The sequence below is a fragment of the Salvelinus alpinus genome, chromosome 6, assembly GCF_045679555.1.
Source record: "Salvelinus alpinus chromosome 6, SLU_Salpinus.1, whole genome shotgun sequence".
NCBI lineage: Eukaryota > Metazoa > Chordata > Actinopteri > Salmoniformes > Salmonidae > Salvelinus > Salvelinus alpinus.
In genome coordinates, this window is record NC_092091.1 from 62642716 (window position 1) to 62661362 (window position 18647).

General features: G+C 43.2%; 1 protein-coding gene and 1 long non-coding RNA gene across 4 annotated transcripts; one reads left to right on the forward strand and one right to left on the reverse strand.

The window, feature by feature from the left end:
* Positions 1-2700: 2700 nt before the first annotated feature.
* Positions 2701-7447, reverse strand: LOC139577694 (uncharacterized). The gene is made up of 3 exons (XR_011675358.1): positions 7313-7447; positions 7131-7184; positions 2701-4050 (listed from the first exon to the last, which is right to left on the reverse strand). It is a non-coding gene; the product is annotated as an uncharacterized lncRNA (long non-coding RNA).
* On the forward strand, positions 7404-18198 carry LOC139577665 (uncharacterized). 3 transcript variants are annotated; one of them, XM_071404820.1, is made up of 7 exons: positions 7404-7683; positions 8336-8466; positions 8649-8840; positions 10583-10741; positions 11280-11391; positions 12196-12323; positions 16241-18198. In XM_071404820.1, the coding sequence occupies exons 1-7, from the start codon at positions 7404-7406 to the stop codon at positions 17183-17185; spliced, it is 1947 nt and encodes a 648-aa protein (XP_071260921.1). In that variant the 3' UTR covers positions 17186-18198. The 3 variants fall into 3 exon arrangements, with proteins under 3 accessions (XP_071260921.1, XP_071260922.1, XP_071260923.1); XM_071404821.1 differs by having other exon boundaries at positions 8649-8822; XM_071404822.1 differs by lacking the exon at positions 16241-18198 and adding an exon at positions 12569-14238.
* Positions 18199-18647: the final 449 nt, after the last annotated feature.

An 18647-nucleotide genomic window follows, 5' to 3' on the forward strand; every position in this document is an offset into this window, starting at 1 on the left:
CATGCACCAGGCGGCTACTTGCAAAACTGCAGGATAACATCAAGTGGGCCCGGATGAAAATCAAGCCAAGCAAATCTCGAAGCATCTCCATAGTCAAGGGACAGCTTAAAGATGTGAGGTTCTGCATTGGAGATGACCCAATACCAACGGTGTCTGAGCAACCCGTCAAGAGCCTGGGTAGATGGTACAACGAAAGCCTCCGGGATAAAGATCAAGTGCAGCAAGTAAGGCAGGACATCGCCGACGGTCTTGAGAACATCAACAAGACCCTACTGCCTGGGAAGCTAAAGCTTTGGTGCCTACACTTTGGACTTCTCCCCCGGGTAATGTGGCCACTCACCGTCTATGAGGTCCAAATAACAACAGTGGAGAAGATGGAGCGAACCATTACCTCATACGTGAAGAAATGGCTGGGTGTCCCACGATGCCTGAGTAACATCGGCCTCTATGGCAAAGGGGTCCTTGAACTACCTCTTACAAGTCTAATGGAGGAGTACCAGTGCTCTAAAGTAAGACTTCAGATGACATTGAAGGACTCCAAAGACCAGACCATTAGCAAGGCTGCACCTCCCCTACAAACTGGACGGAAATGGACATCATCCAAGGCTGTGCAGCAAGCAACATCAGCCCTGAGACACCAAGACATTGTGGGGAATATCCAGCATGGAAAAGGAGGCTTTGGCCTGGCAGCAAGCAAACCAACGTTCCATAAGGCAACAACATCTGAACGCAGGAAGCTGGTAGTCGAGGAGGTGCGCAGACAGGAGGAGACTGCAAGAAGTGCAAAGGCTGTCTCTCTTGCTAAACAAGGGCAATGGACGCGGTGGGAAGGTCTGGAGAGGAGAAAGATCAACTGGAGTGAGCTTTGGCAAATGGAGGCAAGCAACATCAGCTTCATCATAAGAGCTGTTTATGATGTGCTTCCATCACCAAAAAACCTACATCAATGGTATGGCGAGGATCCGACCTGCCCCCTCTGCCCAGCTCCAGCGACTCTCAGGCATTTAATGACAGGTTGCAAGACCAGCCTCTCACAAGGCCGCTACACTTGGAGGCACAATCAGATCCTCAAGAGCCTGGCTGCAGCACTTGAGACCAAGAGGAGTGCAACCAATTCATTACCTCCAAAAGCAAGCAATCCCGTCAAAACAACAACATTCATCCGGGAGGGACAGAAAAGGCCCAAGCATCCTCCTACGAAGCCAGAAACTGGACACCTAGCCATGGCCCGGGACTGGAAGATGCTTGTCGATATTGGCCAGCAACTCATTTTTCCACCTGAGATTGCTTCTACCAACCTTAGGCCAGACATGGTACTCTGGTCCCCTTCACGAAAGGCTGTGTACATCATAGAGCTCACAGTCCCGTGGGAAAACTCTGTTGAAGAGGCCTACGAGCGTAAGAAACTGCGTTACACAGAGTTGGCAGCAGACGCAACTCAGCGTGGCTGGAATGCAAAAGTCTGGCCAGTTGAATTGGGATGCAGAGGATTTGTGGCTTCTTCCACCATCAGGTTGCTGAAAGAACTTGGAATCCATGGACAGGCTCTGCGGCAGACCGTCAGAGCAGTTTCTCAAGCAGCTGAAAGAGGCAGCCAGTGGATCTGGATCAAACGGAAGGACCCTTGCTGGGCTATAACTTCATGACCCCCCCACCCCCACCTGAGAACCCAATTCAGATCTGAGGTATGCGGTCAGCTGTAGGGCTGGCTCAGGGAAGAGGACGCCCCTGCCTTGCATAGTCCCTTTGGAAATCTTAATTGGGCATGGGACACAAGCTAAGGCTTGATCACCCTTTAGCTGACCACCTTTGATGAGGGTGTTTAGTGATTAAAGGCCGAAACACCCACTGATTCGAAGGCACACTACTGAGGATGTGTCCCAAAATTGACATCTTAACCCAGTCTAAGAAATAAACCTCCCATGCCACTCTGTCAACATCACGGCAAATCTCATGTGAGTGCATACCATCTATTGGCACAATGGACAGTTTTAACATCTTGTCCCGTGTTTTATGATTCTGATAGAAAACATATCAAGGATGATCAATAGAAATAGGATGCACCTGAGCTCAATTTCGAGTCTCATAGCAAAGGGTCTGAATACTTACTTAAATAAGGTATGTTTTTTTTTGCAAACATTTCTAAAAACCTGTTTTCGCTTTGTCATTATGGGGTATTGCCTGTAGATTGAGGATTTATTTTAAATTTAATCAATTTTAGTATAAGTTTGTAACGTAACAAAATGTGGAAAAAGTAATGGGGTCTGAATTCTTTCCGAATGCACTGTACATATTGCACCATACACAATTTCCTATGCATTGTGTCAGAGTAAAAGGGGGTCCACTCTACTCAGGAGCACTTGTACTTTTCAAATCCCCTGAGTTTATAGCCCCAGCATCGTCACTGCTCATTTTTGATGCCCTAAATCAGTGGCTAATCAGCTTAAATCCAATTGTTTTTTCATAATGGACACATATATTGTGCATAAAATAATTTCCTGTACATTGTGTTGCAGTAAAAGGGGCGGGGTCCATTCTACTCAGGAGCATTTCTAGTTTCCAAATCCTTTAATAGGAGAACACAATAGCTGGAACTGTAACCAGGATCCATGCAATTGTCACTCCGAGGCGGATGCAGGCTCATGCACAGATAGAGACGATAGTTTCAAATCATTCCAAGCAAACAGTTTGAAGCGCACGTATTCGATCTTCCAGAATCGAAATGATACCAAATCGTTTATTTCATTTTTGCACCTTATAAAAAACGACTTTGAAATCACAGGTAGAGAGAGGCTGCAGTAGCATAACGGTGGTGCTGTTGAGTAAATGTTCAATTGTTAAAGAAAGATGTGTTTACAGTCATGACAGAAAAACACAGTACATAAAGACACACACAGCTTCACAGCAAGATCTAAGTGAGTTTGATGTTTTTTTTCTATTTCCTTAAACAGAGATTATAAATAGTGTTTAACAAAATTTTCTTGCTCTATCCCCACATTTCTTTTTAAAGTAGTTATATTACAGTGAACTTTGATGACCCCTATGTAAAAAAATGAACCTGTAAAAATAGCTGGTAGATTTTTTTTTTTTAGATGTGTGCACTAGTAGATCAATAATCCATTGTTATTAACATGGCAAAGCATAACATGCCCATACTGTGCCAGCTCCAAGATTGGAAAAATACTTGTTTACTGTATATTAGGTAACCTAATACAATTTTAACAGTAAAAAATTATTTTAAACATCTTGTCACGTGCTAGATCAATAATACATTGTCATTAACAATGCAAAGCATAACATACACATATTATGACAGCTACAAGATAGGAAAAACACTAGTTTATTGTATATTATAAACTGGGTGGTTTGAGCCCTAAATGCTGATTGGCTGACAGCCGTGGTATATCAGACCGTACGTATATCACGGGTATGACAAAACATTTATTTTGACTGTTCTAATTATGTTGGTAACCAGTTTATAATAGCAATAAGACACCTCTGGGGTTTGTGGTATATGGCCAATATACCACGCTGTATTCAGGCACTCCACATTGCGTCGTACATAAGAATAGCCCTTAGCCGTGGTATATTGGCCATATACCACACCCCCTCGTGCCTTATTGCTTAATTACAGTAAACTTTGAGGGATTATAATTCAATTTCAACACAATTTAAACATTTTGTCACATGACACCAGTAGATCAATAATAGAGTGATTAACATGACACACCATTGCTTCCTTGCGATCTTGGGGAAGAAGATGAGAGGAGGATGTACACCATTGAAGCCAAAGAACAGAAGAGAAGCAGAAGAGACTCCAACCTGACTGCTGGAAGAGGGAACCGACTCAGTGATGAAAGGACACACACCAATTCTATGTAGCCTCTTGCATGTTGTTCATTTAAATTCTTGCCCCTTGGAACTGTCCTTCAGATTAGCCTCTCCTGTCTCTCCATTTCCCTCTCCCTTACAGGTTTCCCAGGGGAACGATGAGGTGCAGACACAGGAGAGGACCTGGGAGGTTTTCCAATGCCTCACAAAGAAGGGCACCTATTGGTAGATGGGAAGATAATAAAAAAAAACAGACATTGAACATCCCTTTGAGCATGGTGAAGTTACACTTTGGATGGTGTATCAATACACTCAGTATGCACACATCACTGAGTACCACTCTAAATATTTTCAAGCATTGTGGTGGCTGCATCAAGTTGTGGGTATGCTTGTCATTGGCAAGGACTAGGGATAATTTTATATTTTTTGGGGGGGGGGGTAAAGCACAGACAAAAGCTAAGCACAGGCAAAACCTGGTTCAGTCTGCTTGTGAGGTGTCTGTTTCTCAAGCTAGACACGAGCTTGACTTGTCCTCTTGCTCAGTTGTGCACCGGGGCCTCCCACTCCTCTTTCTATTCTGGTTAGAGACAGTTTGCGCTGTTCTGTGAAGGGCGTAGTATTGTACGAGATCTTCAGTTTCTTGGCAATTTCTCGCATGGAATAGCCTTCATTTCTCAGAACAAGAATAGACTGACGAGTTTCAGAAGAAAGTTATTTGTTTCTGGCCATTTTGAGCCTGTAATCAAACCCACAAATGCTTCTTCAATCAGCACAACAGTTTTCAGCTGTGCTAACATAATTGCAAAAGCGTTTTCTAATGATCAATTAGTGCCATTGGAACACAGCAGTGATGGCTGCTGATAATGGGCCTTTGTACGCCTATGTAGATAATCCATTAAAAATCGTCCATTTCCAGCAACAAAAGTAATTTACAACATTAACAATGTCTACACTGTATTTCTGATCAATTTGATGGACAAAAATGTGCTTTTCTTTCAAAAACAAGGACATTTCTAAGTGACCCCAAACTTGAACGGTTGTGTATGTACATTTTATATTTCTGTATTTCATTTTCAATTCATTTGCAAAAAAAATCTAAAAACATGTTTTCCCCTTTTCATTATGGGGTAGATGGGTGGGAGTAAAACAATTATTTAATCAAATTTGAATTCAGGCTGTAACACAATAAAATGTGGAATAAGTCAAGGGGTATGAATACTTTCTGAAGGCACTGTAAGTGTTGAGACGGTGCGTTAAATCCCCAACGAAGCTTTAGCGTTGTTATAGATTAAATGGAGAGCCAATGTATCCCATTGAGCCCATTCCAGTCATTACCGGGGTGTGTTTGAAAGGATTATTGTTTTAAAATTCAGCAGTCGTAACGTTAACGGAAAAAACGACAGGCACAAGCAAGAGTATGAAAGAGTTACAAGGGTAAAAGCAATCAATCCAGCGATATTTAAGTGACAAGTGGATTTTGCACCCTTCAAACACAGGAAATGGATGGCTGAAAAAGACAGATTGTCAGGTGGGCTGGGCATGCGCATTGCTTCGTTAAAGGCCAAAAAATGAGCAGCCACGCTCCTCTGGGTGTAAACTCTGTGGTTTTAGAAACTAAAAGTGCTCCTGAGTAGAATGGACCTCTCTTTTACTGCAACAAAACATGCAGATAATTGTGTATGGTGCAATTAGTATATCCAATATAAAAAAAATGCTTCGATGCTTCGTGGGTGACTGTTGTTGATGTGTGCAGAGGGTCCCTGGTTCGCGCCCGGGAGCCTGTGCATGAGCCTGTGTGTGTATATGTAACATCGGTTACATATACACACACACAAAATGGTTGACCATTTAGGCTTAAAGAAATAAACAAATAAATCACACATTTTATAGAAAGACATTTCATGATTATTTGTATGATAAGTATAAAACATATTGACAATTGTGCACATATTCCATAATTATTCATAGAAATGTACAAGACGGGACTCTTATTCTGAAAAATTCCAAAAATCTGTGCCCAGAAGTATTTAGTTATACTAGCCTGCTTGAAAGTGGTGTCTGTTTTTATAAATCGTCCTTTACAATGTTCTTGCTGTAAAATATTTGGACATGTAAGAAGTGTCTGTAGAGGTGAGAAGCCGAATGAGATTTCACATGCAAGGTAGAAGAGAATGGACAAGGAGCAAAGAAAATTTCTCAGGACATAGACATATCAGATATTGGCAGAAAGCTTCCATTCTTGTTAATCTAACTGCACTGTCCAATTTACAGTAGCTATTACAGTGAAAGAATACCATGCTATTGTTTAAGAAGAGTGCACAATTCTGAACATGAAAAGTTATTAATAAACAAATGAGGCACATTTGGGCAGTCTTGATACAACATTTTGAACAGAAATGCAATGGTTCAATGGATCAGTCTAAAACTTTGCACATACACTGCTGCCATTTAGTGGCCAAAATCTAAATTGCAACTGGGCTGGAATAATACATTATGACCTTTCTCTTGTATTTCAAAATGATGGTACAAAAAAATACAAAATAACGTTTTTAAAATTTTTATATTATCTTTTACCAGATCTATTGTGTTATATTCTCCTACATTCATTTCACATTTACACAAACTTCAAAGTGTTTCCTTTCAAATGGTACCAAGAATATGCATATCCTTGCTTCAGGGCCTAAGTTACAGGCAGTTAGATTTGGGTATGTAATTTTAGGCGAAAATTGAAAAAAAGTGTCGGATCCTTAGGAGGTTTAAGGGATGCAGAGGCTGTCAGAAGGGGAGAAAGGTCGAGTATCTGTGAAGGTCCGATGGTGGTGAATACCGGTAGGCCTACACTGCAGCCTGAGTAGGCCCTATCACCAGCAGCAGGACCCAGAAATGATTAATGTGAAGAAGGTGGATTTTGTGTCTTTTATAGCGATGGGAGTAAACGGCACTGCACAAGTTGAAAAGAAGTCAAGAAAGATCAACATAATTTCTGCAACTGAACGCTTTCTGGGATTAAAATATTTAATGAGGATCTACATGGTGTACTTTTTTTTTTTTTTTTACCTTTATTTAACTATGCAAGTCAGTTAAGAACAAATTCTTATTTTCAATGACGGCCTAGGAACAGTGGGTTAACTGCCAGTTCAGGGGTTAACTGTCTCATGCGATCCCACCCTCTCAGGCCCCAAAGCCTTTATTTTTTCATGACTGAAGGAAATAGGAATGTCGTTTTTGGAAATGTTTAACATAATGTTATTTTCCCTTCACCATAATGGAATTCACATTTATTCGATTTTTCTTCTCACCTCCGTCCAGTTGGTGGCGGCAACACACCATTTGCGTGTAGTTCGCCATAAAACCTCACGGAAGAAAAAGTAAACGGAAGTAAGCGTTGAACAAGAACAATTTTCACGTTAGCGTTTTTGTTAGATTCATTAACACAATGAAACTCAAACTGTGACTCATTTAACTGCACAGCATCACATACTTGCCCCATGTAGTCTTTACTTTGCGTTGGAGACAGGACTTGGTTGATAGATGTTATCTAGGTAACGCAACCTAGCTAGTAGCAGTTAACAATGGCTAACTGTATGGTTTTTCACACTCAAATAGCCTCCATCATGGAGGTACTAGCGAATGCAGCCGTGGCAGAGATCTGTAAACTCGTAGACGACGACTATGCAGTGTTTCGTTTAGAAATTTCTCAAAGCCAGAAAGAAAACAGGGGATTGCGGAGGAAACTACAGTTAATAGAACTGAAGGTGGCACGGGAGCGCGCAGAGAGGACAACGCGAGATCGCGTCCTCGCCAGTCGTCCCAGCAGTGTCAAGATTGACCGATTCAGAGGAATGGCAAGAGGTACATTTAGCAGAAGGCCGAACTGCGCGGCCTGTCTCTGCACTGCACATGTGTAACTTTAGATGTGATAACCAAAATTGGTTCGTGGTCCGTTTTTGGATAGTATGCAGTAATTCCCCTGATTACTAAGCTATCTTGCACAAAAACACAATATCATATTCTAACCTGATTGTTGATTTACTGCATCTCCTATTATTTACTCAATAAAAACAATGTGATGCATGGAACATAATCAATCAATCTATAATCAATACATTATGAAAGTTGTTACCTTACATCCTTGCCAATTCTAGACAGTGTCAATAGTGTATAATATACTGTTGAGCATTGACAGTAGCTAACCTAACCACTTCTTTAATTAAGCAATAAGCCTGAGGTGATGTGGTAATATACTATGGCTCTAAGGGCTGTTCTTATGCACAATGCAACACGGAGTGCCTGGATACAGCCCTTAGCCATGGTATATTGGCCATATACCACAAACCCCAGAGGTGCCATATTGCTATTATAAACTGGTTACGAATGTAATTAGAGCAGTAAAAATACATGTTTTGCCATACCTGTGGTATACGGTCTGATATGCCATGGCTGTCAGCCAATCAGCATTCAGGGCTCGAACCACCCAGTTTATAACCCCCAATCACTCTCTCAGGTGAAGGACATCTCACTGGAGGCCACAGGAGCTTTGTGAAGCCAGCGGGACACAATACATGGAGAGATGACCAACCAATCACCGTTGATGAGGGGAATGGAACCTCAACCCAGCACATTATTGTGATAGAGGTTAGTGTAATGGTGTTGCATAAAAAATGACAGTTACTTTGTAAATCAAATGTGGTTTGTTTATTTCAGAAAGGCTCCCCTCAGCTATTCACTTGCCATAGGGGAGCGTGTGAGATTTCTCTATGACATTGTTATCCAATTCAACTCATGTACCGGTAATAAACTCCTTTCTCTTGTGTCAGTCTGCAGATGCAGAGGCTGCAGGTCCTGGAGTCAAGCAGGAGAGGTCTGAAGGAGAAGAGGACCCACGGCACAGCAGAGACATCCAGACTGGAGAGGCTGGATCACCCCCTGTAGCCACAGAGGACCCCACCACCACCCCAGCGCAGCCCAGGACCCAACGTAGCATCACGGAGGTCAGTGGAACGATGGAGGTTAGTGGAACGCCGAACGTCGTCCTCAAGTCAGAAACAGACATCGAGACTTTAACAGGGCTGGGTCGACTGAGCTGTCCTCCTGCTCCCTGCTCTGAGCATTTACTTTATGGTAACTCGAGCCCGAGGCCGGTTCTGTCCCATCAGGACCCAAGTGACTCGTTATATACTGTCAATGATCCATCCTGTTCATACACTACAGAGATGATACCTGGTGACATGCCTGTGGACTTAGATACACAGACTAATTCAATGAGAGGAGACTGGAACCGGTACAGTAGTAGTGTATACTCTGAAGGGTCCCTAGATAAGAAAAGGGAGGGTCTGGTCGTAGATGAGGTTACTGTGAAAGTGGAGGGCGACATTCCTCTGACATGGAATGCAGACGAGGCTCAGTTAGGAGAAGGACACTCGCAGGGCAACACTAGTGACTTCTTAGACTACAGGAAAAGCTTAGAGACAAATCTAAATGTCGCAACCAACTTCCCTTTATATGCGTTCAGGGATCGCGACCCAGTGTCAACGTCAATGGCACCTTCCGATTCACAGGTATTGAACTCAAAAGACAGGGCTAGAGTCCAGACTCAGGGAGGGGGAGCCACATCAGGCAATAGTAAAGAAAAACGGTTCCTCTGCATGTTTTGTAACAAAGGCTTCAGCTGCCTCCAGAAGGTGGAGGTCCACCAGAGGATCCACACAGGGGTAAAACCCTTCAGCTGTACCCAGTGTCACATGCGCTTCGCCCAAGCTGGCACACTGAAGAGGCACCAGAGGGTCCACACAGGGGAGAAACCTTTCAGCTGTACTCAGTGTCACATGCGCTTCGCCCAGGCTGGTGACCTGAAGAGGCATCAGAGGGTCCACACGGGAGAGAGGCCCTTCGCCTGTATGCACTGCAGGAAGAGGTTCTCAGAGAGGAGCTACCTCAGGATGCACCAGCAGAAAAAACATTCTACTCTATAACATAGAAAGTAAAAATTCCACTCTATAGCTTCTGAATTTTAGATCAAACCCTGCATTAAAGACAAAGATGAATTGTCATTGTTGTCTGCAGAAAAGATCCACAGATGAATTTGGAATAATGAGAGTAACAGATTTCAGTGTTGAATATTCCTGGGTAGAATATTGCATCCAGACACTGTGTGATATTTTAGTCGTATATAAGCCTAAAAAGTTGGTTACATATTGTGTTTGTACTATGTAGGCAATATGATGTTCACAAATGCCTATTTCATTGCTTCAGTTCAACAACTGATTTTTTCCCCCCCCAAGACACTTGAATGAATGTAGTTTCAAGTTAATGCAGATTCTTTTGTTGATGTTTGTGTGGTTTTCATATGGTGTATTTAACACTTGTTTATGTTTAATAAACACAAAATGTGACTTTTCATTCTAAGACTTTCATTGAGACTATCTTTAGTTAGCATGCATCTATATACACTTACTAAATATAGCTACACATATCCACACACTAACAGACACCTACTGTACACATCAAAATATTTTAGTCAGGTTTGTCTGATGACTTTTGACTTATCATAGCTGACTTATTTTTACCCACGACATCATATTTATGTCCTCCATGATGGGTTTAACAACAATGAAGTCATTCTGTAACTACAGTATAGGACTCAAACTCAGTGGGGATGGGTAAACACTATGTTGAAAGTGTGTTTATTATCTGTGTGTACGTACCTGAGGGAGTGTATGTCTGTGTAATCTGCATCACCTCTCTCTTCCAGGAGGAGGGTCCAGAGGTTCTGCTGGTGAAGGAGGAGGGGTGTGAGGAGGGTCTGGGGAACCCTGAGGGGACCATGGTCATGGACGACAACCAGACTTCACCTCTTGAACCCACAGAGGAACCATCTGAGCAGCACAGGACCTCACACAGTCTCACTGAGGTGAGCCAACGGAAACTACTGTCTGAATGGTATTAGGTCAGGACCCGTATCCACAAAATGTGTCAGAGTAGGTTTGCTGATCTAGGAGCAGTTTTGCCTTTTCTATTTGGAAAGGTCCTAGATTAGCACTCGTACTCTGAGACTAGGGGCCCAGGTCTTGATTCATTTTGTTGTAATTGTGGGACGATGCCTTTGAATTATTCGTTTCATTTGATTACTTGACACTCTTTAAAGTTACATGCTAGCTGTACCTGAAAACTTCCAGTCTTTGCACTAAGCTAGTTTGCACTGGCTTGCAAAATTGCCTCTAACTTCCTGCATACTGGACGCAGAGACGTAAAAATTGTATCCACAATTTAATCTGATTCTGGAGAAATCATGAACTATCCCTTTAAAGAGTGTCAAGTAATCAAATCAACTAACATGTTTGCATAAAACTCATATCAGTCCCCCATTGCCCAATCAGAAGATGCTCCATAGCAGGGTGCTCATATCAGATTTCTTGATCCAACATCCTCTCACTCTGTATCTCTTACAGTCAGTAGACATGGAGGATGGGAAGCCTGATCTGTTGCTGGTCAAAGAGGAGACAATAGAAGATGGACCAGAGAGCATTGATTTGATGAGTGGACTAAAGATGGGGGAGCAAGGTAATTGAGAAATACATATAGCCTACATGCAGTAATAATCTTAAATGGGAATAGTGATGCACCTGGCTTTTATTTTTGTATTAAACACATATGAAACAATATGATTACTTCATTTATTAAACAATATCAAAACAATTTGTATAAAATACAATAACTAAAATATGTACACTGAGTGTACAAAACATTAGGAACACCTGCTCTTTCCATGATACAGACTGACCAGGTCTATGATCCCTTATTGATGTCACCTGTTAAATCCACTTTAATCCGTGTAGACAAAGAGAGGAGACGGGTTAAAGAAGGATTTTTAAGCCTAGCTACAATTGAGATATGGATTGTGTATGTGTACCAATCAGAGGGTGGGTAAGACAAAATATTGAAGTGCCTTTGAACGGGTTATGGTAGTAGGTGTCATGCGCACCGGTTTGAGTGTGTCAAGAACTGCAACGCTGCTGGGTTTTTCACGCTCAACGGTTTCCTGACTGTATCAAGAATGGTCTACCACCCACAGGACATCCAGCCAACTTAACACAACTGTGGAAAGCATTGGCGTCAACATGGGCCAGCATCCCTGTGGAACGCTTTCAACACCTTGTAGAGTCCATGTCCCAACGAATTGTGTCTGTTCTGAAGGGAAATGGGGGTGCCACTCAATGTTAGGAAGGCGTTCCTAATGTTTTGTACACTCAGTGTATATCAATATAAGTCAGACATCACCAGGCAAATAACACACTAAAAATCCATGTCTAAAAATCCATCCATGTGTCATGTTTGTTAAGTCTGGACAGTAACATTTTCCTGTAGGTGGTTGGCTGGAAGCTAACAGAGGAGACTGGGAAGACATCTTGGATTCCCAGACCCAGACGGGTGCAGCCAAGGGCCCGGGGGACAACATCACTGAGCAGGCCAGGACGAGAGGTGACATAGTGGAGGTCAGTGGATGGGATAGAGTCCTCAACTCTGGGCTGGTGAACAACACTGTTAACCACAACAAGAATTTTTTTTTTTTTACACAAATCAACATCTGAACTTAGTCTCCATGACAACAGACTGGCTGAGACCAGGGCTAGGCATAGATTTTGTCTGCGAAGGTGGGGAGGTGTTTGTATGCAGCTGGAGAGAACAGACACAGACTTGGCTAGCAATGCTCCATCCTGCTCCTATAATTGTGTTTCAGAGAGACTGATGACGCCTCAGGTTAACCCCCTAACAGGTGCTGCCTTCAACCTGCCTTCTTTAGGATATATTAACTGGAACATGGACCCTGTGACAACACAGACACTCCCTGGCCTTCGACCTCCTCACACTCTCCTAATGTTAAACCAGACCTCAGACAATGCCAGTGCCTTAACTCTAAATGGTTACACAAGCCCATTGACAAATGACAGTAGTAGAGATGGAATAAGTAAAAGTGGTGGCGCCAAAGAGAAGCGCTTCGCGTTTTTATTCTGTGGGAAAGCCTTCAGTTTCCCCAAACAGGTGGAGATCCACCAGAGGATGCACATGGGGGAGAAATTGTTCAGCTGCCACCTGTGCCGGGACAGTTTCTCGGACTCATCCAACCTGAAGAGGGTCCACCTAGGGGAGAAATCATTCAATTGCCTCCAGTGTGAGAAGAGGTTCTCCCACCAACACCAGCTGAAGATGCACCTGAAGGTTCACACGGGAGAGAGGCCATTCACCTGTCCGCACTGCGGGAAGAGGTTCTCAGAGAGGAGATAACTCAGGACACACCAGCAGAAAATGCACATGGTCCATGTATAGTGAAATGTAAAGTAGTACTAGTTATACTGAACAAAAATATAAATGCATCATGCAACAATTGGGTGAGTTACAGTTTATATTAGGAAATCAGTCAATTGAAATGAATTCATCAGGCCCTAATCTATGGATTTCACATGGCTGGGCAGGGGTGCAACCATGGGTGGGCCTGGGAGGGCATAGGCCCCCCCACTGGTGAGCCTGGCCAATCCTCGGGAGCCAGGCCCAGCCAATCAGAATGAGTTTATCCCCTCAAAAGGGCTTTATTACAGACAGAAATACTCAGTTTCATCAGCTGTCCGGGTGGCTGGTCTCAGATGATCCCGCAGGTGAAGGGTTACATGTGGTCTAAGGCCAGTTGGATACAGCCAAATTCTCTAAAACAACATTGAAAGCGGCTTATGATAGAGAAAAGAACATTCCGTTCACTGGCAACAGCTGTGGTGGACATTCCTGCACTCAGCATGCCAATTGTACGCTCCCTCAAAACTTGAGATATCTGTGGCTTTGTGTTGAGACAAAACTGCACATTTTAGAGTGGCCTTTATTGTCCCCAGCAAAAGGTGCATCTGTGTAATGATCATGCTGTTTAATCAGCTTCTTGATATGCCACACCTGTCAGGTGGATGGATTATCTTGGCAAAGGAGGAATGCTCACTGACAGGGATGTAGACAAATTTGTGCACAACATTTAAGAAAAATAAGCTTTTTGTGCGTATGGAACATTTCTGGGATCTTATTTCAGCTCATGAAACATGGAACCAACACTTTACATGTTGCGTTTATATTTTTGTTCAGTGTAGTTTGTTGGTAGTTAATTCTGTTGGTTTTGGATGTCGTAGGGAACTGGATGCGGTGAACTGAGGAAAGAATTAGAATGATAAGGTGATGGTTGGTGTGATGGTATCTGTAAAAATGCTTCACTGATGAAGTGACAACTATGTCCCTTTAGATTGATGCTGGTGTTTTATAGTGAGATAAAGATAGTGCCTTAGTTCATGTTTACTTGACATGAAGTAGTGAAGATGTATGTAATGTTGAACTTTTCGAAAGTATTAAAAAATAAAAAATAAATGAAGTAGTGAAGCTGTGTGTAAGTCCCATATGTGAGTGTATGACAGTTTTGTTGAAATTAAAGACTAAATCGACTGTGTGCTGACTGATTTGTAAAAAAAAAAATCCCAGTCGAACCAAAACATTATACTTCATTCTTGAATCAACATATACAGTGCATTCAGAAAGTATTCTGACTTTTTCAACATTTTGTTACGTTACAGCCTTATTCTAAAATTGATTAAGTCGTTTTTTCCCCTTATCAATCTACACACAATACCCGTAGTCAATTTTGCACATTTATAAAACAATATATTCCAAAAATTACCTTATTTACAAAAATATTCTGACCCTTTGTTATTAGACTCGAAATTGAGCTCAGGTGCATCCTGTTTTAATTGATCATCCTTGATGTTTCTACAACTTGATTGGAGTCCACATGTGGTAAATTCAATTGATTAGACATGATTTGGAAAGGCACACACCTGTCTATATAAGGTCCCACAATTGACAGTGCATGTCAGCACAAGAACCAAGCCATGAGGTCGAAGGAATTGTCTGTGGTGCTCCGAGACAGGAGTGTCAAGGCACAGATCTGGGGAAGGGTACCAAAAAATGTCTGCAGCATTGAAAGTCCCCAAGAACACAGTGGCCTCTATTATTCTTAAATGGAAGAAGTTTGTAACCACCAAGACTCTTCCTAGAGCTGGCTGCCTGGCCAAAATGAGAAATCGGGAGAGAAGGGCCTTGGTCAGGGAGGTGACCAAGAACCCAATGGTCACTCTGAGAGAGCTCCAGAGTTCCTCTGTGGAGATGGGAGAACCTTCCAGAAGGACAGCCATCTCTGCAGCACTCCACCAATCAGGCCGTTATAGTAGAGTGGCCAGACGGAAGCCGCTCCTCAGTTAAAGGCACATGACAGCCCGCTTGGCGTTTGCCAAAAGGCACCTAAAGGACTCTCAGACAATGAGAAACAAGATTCTCTGGTCTGATGAAACTAAGATTGAACTCTTTGGCCTGAATGCCAGGTGTCATGTCTTGGGGAAATCTGCCACCATCCCTACGGTGAAGCATGGTGGTGGCAACCTTATGCTGTGGGGATGTTTTTCAGTGGCAGGGACTGGGAGAGTAGTCAGGATCGAGGGAAAGACGAACGGAGCAAAGTACAGAGAGATCCTTGATGAAATCCTGCTCCAGAGCGCTCAGGACCTCAGACTGGGGCGAAGGTTCACCTTCCAAAAGGACAATGACCCTAAGCACACAGCCAAGACAACACAAGAGTGGCTTTGTTCACACGTACGCCTGCCCCACCTGTCAGAAGCGCTTCGCTCATGCGAACTATGTGAAGAGACACCAGGCCTTTCACACCAAGGACAAGCCCTTCAAGTGCAAATTATGTAACAAGAGCTTCTCCTTCCTGACTAGTCTCTGAATGTCCTTGAGTGGCCCAGCCAGAGCCTGTACTTGATCCAGATCGAACATATAGGGAGAGACCTGAGAATAGCTGTGCAGCGACGCTCCCCATCCAGTCTGACAGAGTGTGAGAGGATCTGCATAGAAGAATGGGAGAAACCCCAAAATATAGGTGTGCCAAGCTTGAAGCGTCATACCCAAGAAGACTTGAGGCTGTAATCGCTGCCAAAGGTGCTTCAACAAAGTACTGAGTAAAGGGTAAATGTGATATTTCAGTTATGTTTTTTATAACTGTTTTTGCTTTGTCATTATGGGGTATGTGTGTAGATTGATGAGGAAGAAGAAAAACTGTCATACATTCCAGAATAAGGCTGTAATGTAACAAAATTTGGAAAAAGTTAAGGGGCCTGAATACTTTCCGAATGCACTGTATGGAGCATTTTCTTTTTTTACTTTTTTTTATAAATTGCAATGCCTCCATATTGGTAGTATACTTGAATCAGTGTTAGAGATGGGCTTGACTGTGGTTAACATTTTATAATGTCATGTAATGTTTCTGTCTGTACAGCGAAGAATTTCTTATATAAACCTTTATGCTTTTCTGTACAATCTTTATTTGCAGTCTGCAGTCCATGAAGACCTGCTGATATCCGGTGTTGCTGGCGGGAGAGACTGGTCCTCTGAAGCTGCCTGTCACAAATCCTGGTCCCGGATCAGGACCCTGGATCAGGAGCCGTCACTCGTCCTTACCGAGTCAGAACCAGGACCAAACCATGGGGGACAGAGACTCCACCACAACCACTACATAGAACACAACCAGTGGACAGGTGGTCTGAACAACCTCAGTCCTGGTGGTCATCAGAGAGACAGAGGCTCCAGTCAGGGATCCAGTCTGCAGCCCAGACCCTTCTCTTCACAGTCTCAGTGCAGGGATGAAGCAGGGCCTGGGGCTGATAGAGATAGACCCTCATGTTCCTATAATACAAACACCACCGTATCCATGATGAACAAAGCAGGTCACCCTGGGCTTCAGCCTTTACTGAGAGTGGTGGGCGATCCCCCTGGTGGGAGTCTAACAGGAAGTCTGTCTTCCCCTTCAGGATCTCGCCTAATGCCTGGTGACTGGGTTCATAGAAAGCCTGGACCTGGGTCTAGCCTTCCTGAGCTACCTCATGGTTACCCCACGAATATAGACAGGGTCAGGATGGGCGTTCACCACGAGCGATACCTAGCCTATAGCACAGCACACAATCCCAACAACACCCAAATAATGGCTAGAGGTCAAGGAGGGAGCTCAAAGACTAACCACCTGATGGTGGTGTCTCCTGCTTCTACCTCTGGTGTCATTGGGTCACAACGTGTGAGGCCGAGCGTTAGGACGGAAGCCGGCAAGACGTACGCCTGCCCCACCTGTCAGAAGCGCTTCGCTCATGCGAACTATGTGAAGAGGCACCAGGCCGTTCACACCAAGGACAAGCCCTTCAAGTGCAAACTATGTTACAAGAGCTTCTCCTTCCTGACTAGCCTTATCAGACATAGGAGTGTCCATAATGGGGAAAAATCGTAGCAGTGTGGCTTGAGATGTACACAGGGGATGTCTGGGAACTATTCTTTAGTTGAATTATTATAGTTATCATGTCTAGTGTCTTGGGGTAAGAGGGTAATTAACCACATACCCTTTGTTAACTTGCTATTTGAAATTGGATTGTAAAATACTTATTTTTATGAGAGTTGCTAACACACTGTTCTTTCTAAGCAAGTCTTCTCTCAGCTGTAAAGACCGTGATCATAGGAGATTTGAAGTGTATTATAATAAGCAGTATCTTATTTCCAAAAACAGCGCGAGTACCTTTTTCATTGAACCACACCCATTGTGTAAATGGAAGTGAACAATGACCAATAACTATTTCCACGTCAGCGTTTTTATTGTTATTTAGACTTTTATAAACACCCTGGAACTCAAAATATGATTCATTTAACTGCACAGCATCACATACTTTCCCCAGTTAGTGTTTAATGCGTTCCGGTAACTCAGAGCTCCCCAGGTCACCCGCCTCTCGTGCATATTTTTTGTTCCGGCACCTCCCGATTTACAAATTAAGCACTGATTACATGATTAAACAACCAAAGTTATTCTACAACATTCCCAGATTTTTTTGGTGTCTTGTTTTCGTTCTATTGTAAGGCCTACATGAAATGTACAAAACGTGTTTGTATGTACAAATTCTTGAAAACACATATCGCCATTTTTTATAATAAACTCCAATGGCTCCATATTGTTAGGTACTTGAATCACACTGTTAGACATGGGCTTGACTGTGATTAACATGTTCTAATATGATGTAATGTTTCTGTGTGTACAGCGAGTTTTTTTCAGGTAGCCTAGCAGTTAAGAGTGTTGGGCCAGTAACCGAAAGGTCGCTGGTTTGAATACCCGAGCATGACTAGGTGGGAAAACCTGTTGATGTGCCCATGAGCAAGACACTTAACCCTAGTCGCTTCTGTATGTCGTTCTGAATCAGAGCGTCTGCTAAATGACTAAAACGCAAATGTAATAAACCTTTATGCTTTTCTGCACAATCTTTGTTTGCAGTCTGCAGTCCATGAAGACCTGCTGATATCCAGTGTTACTGGTGAGAGAGACTGGTCCTCTGAGATGGCTGGTCACAAAGACTTGCCCCGGATCACGACCATGGATCAGGAGCCATCACTCTTCCTTCCCGAGTCGGAACCGGGACCAAACCACACAGAGCACATCTGGCGAGGAGTGAGCCGGCAACCGGAGGGTTGCTGGCATCAATATCTCAGGGACCACCTACCACTGAAGTTCCCTTGAACAAGGAACTTAACCCCCTAAACTGCTCATTGGACGGTGCACTGCAGCTGCTCTCTGCTCCAGCCTCTACAACCTAATGTGTGTTTGTATGTATGTGTGTAAATCAGGGGGTTGGATAAAAGCAGAATAAACATTTCCATCACACAATCCCAATAACAATAGCTAGAGTTCGAGGGAGCTCAAAGACTGGCTC

Bases quoted from the DNA above. Each gene is read 5' to 3' on its own strand.
- LOC139577665 (XM_071404820.1), top strand. From the start codon at position 7,404: ATGGCTAACTGTATGGTTTTTCACACTCAAATAGCCTCCATCATGGAG. The intron at 10,742-11,279 runs GTGAGCCAACGG...TATCTCTTACAG, and splicing joins CCTCACACAGTCTCACTGAG to TCAGTAGACATGGAGGATGG. The intron at 11,392-12,195 runs GTAATTGAGAAA...ATTTTCCTGTAG, and splicing joins ACTAAAGATGGGGGAGCAAG to GTGGTTGGCTGGAAGCTAAC.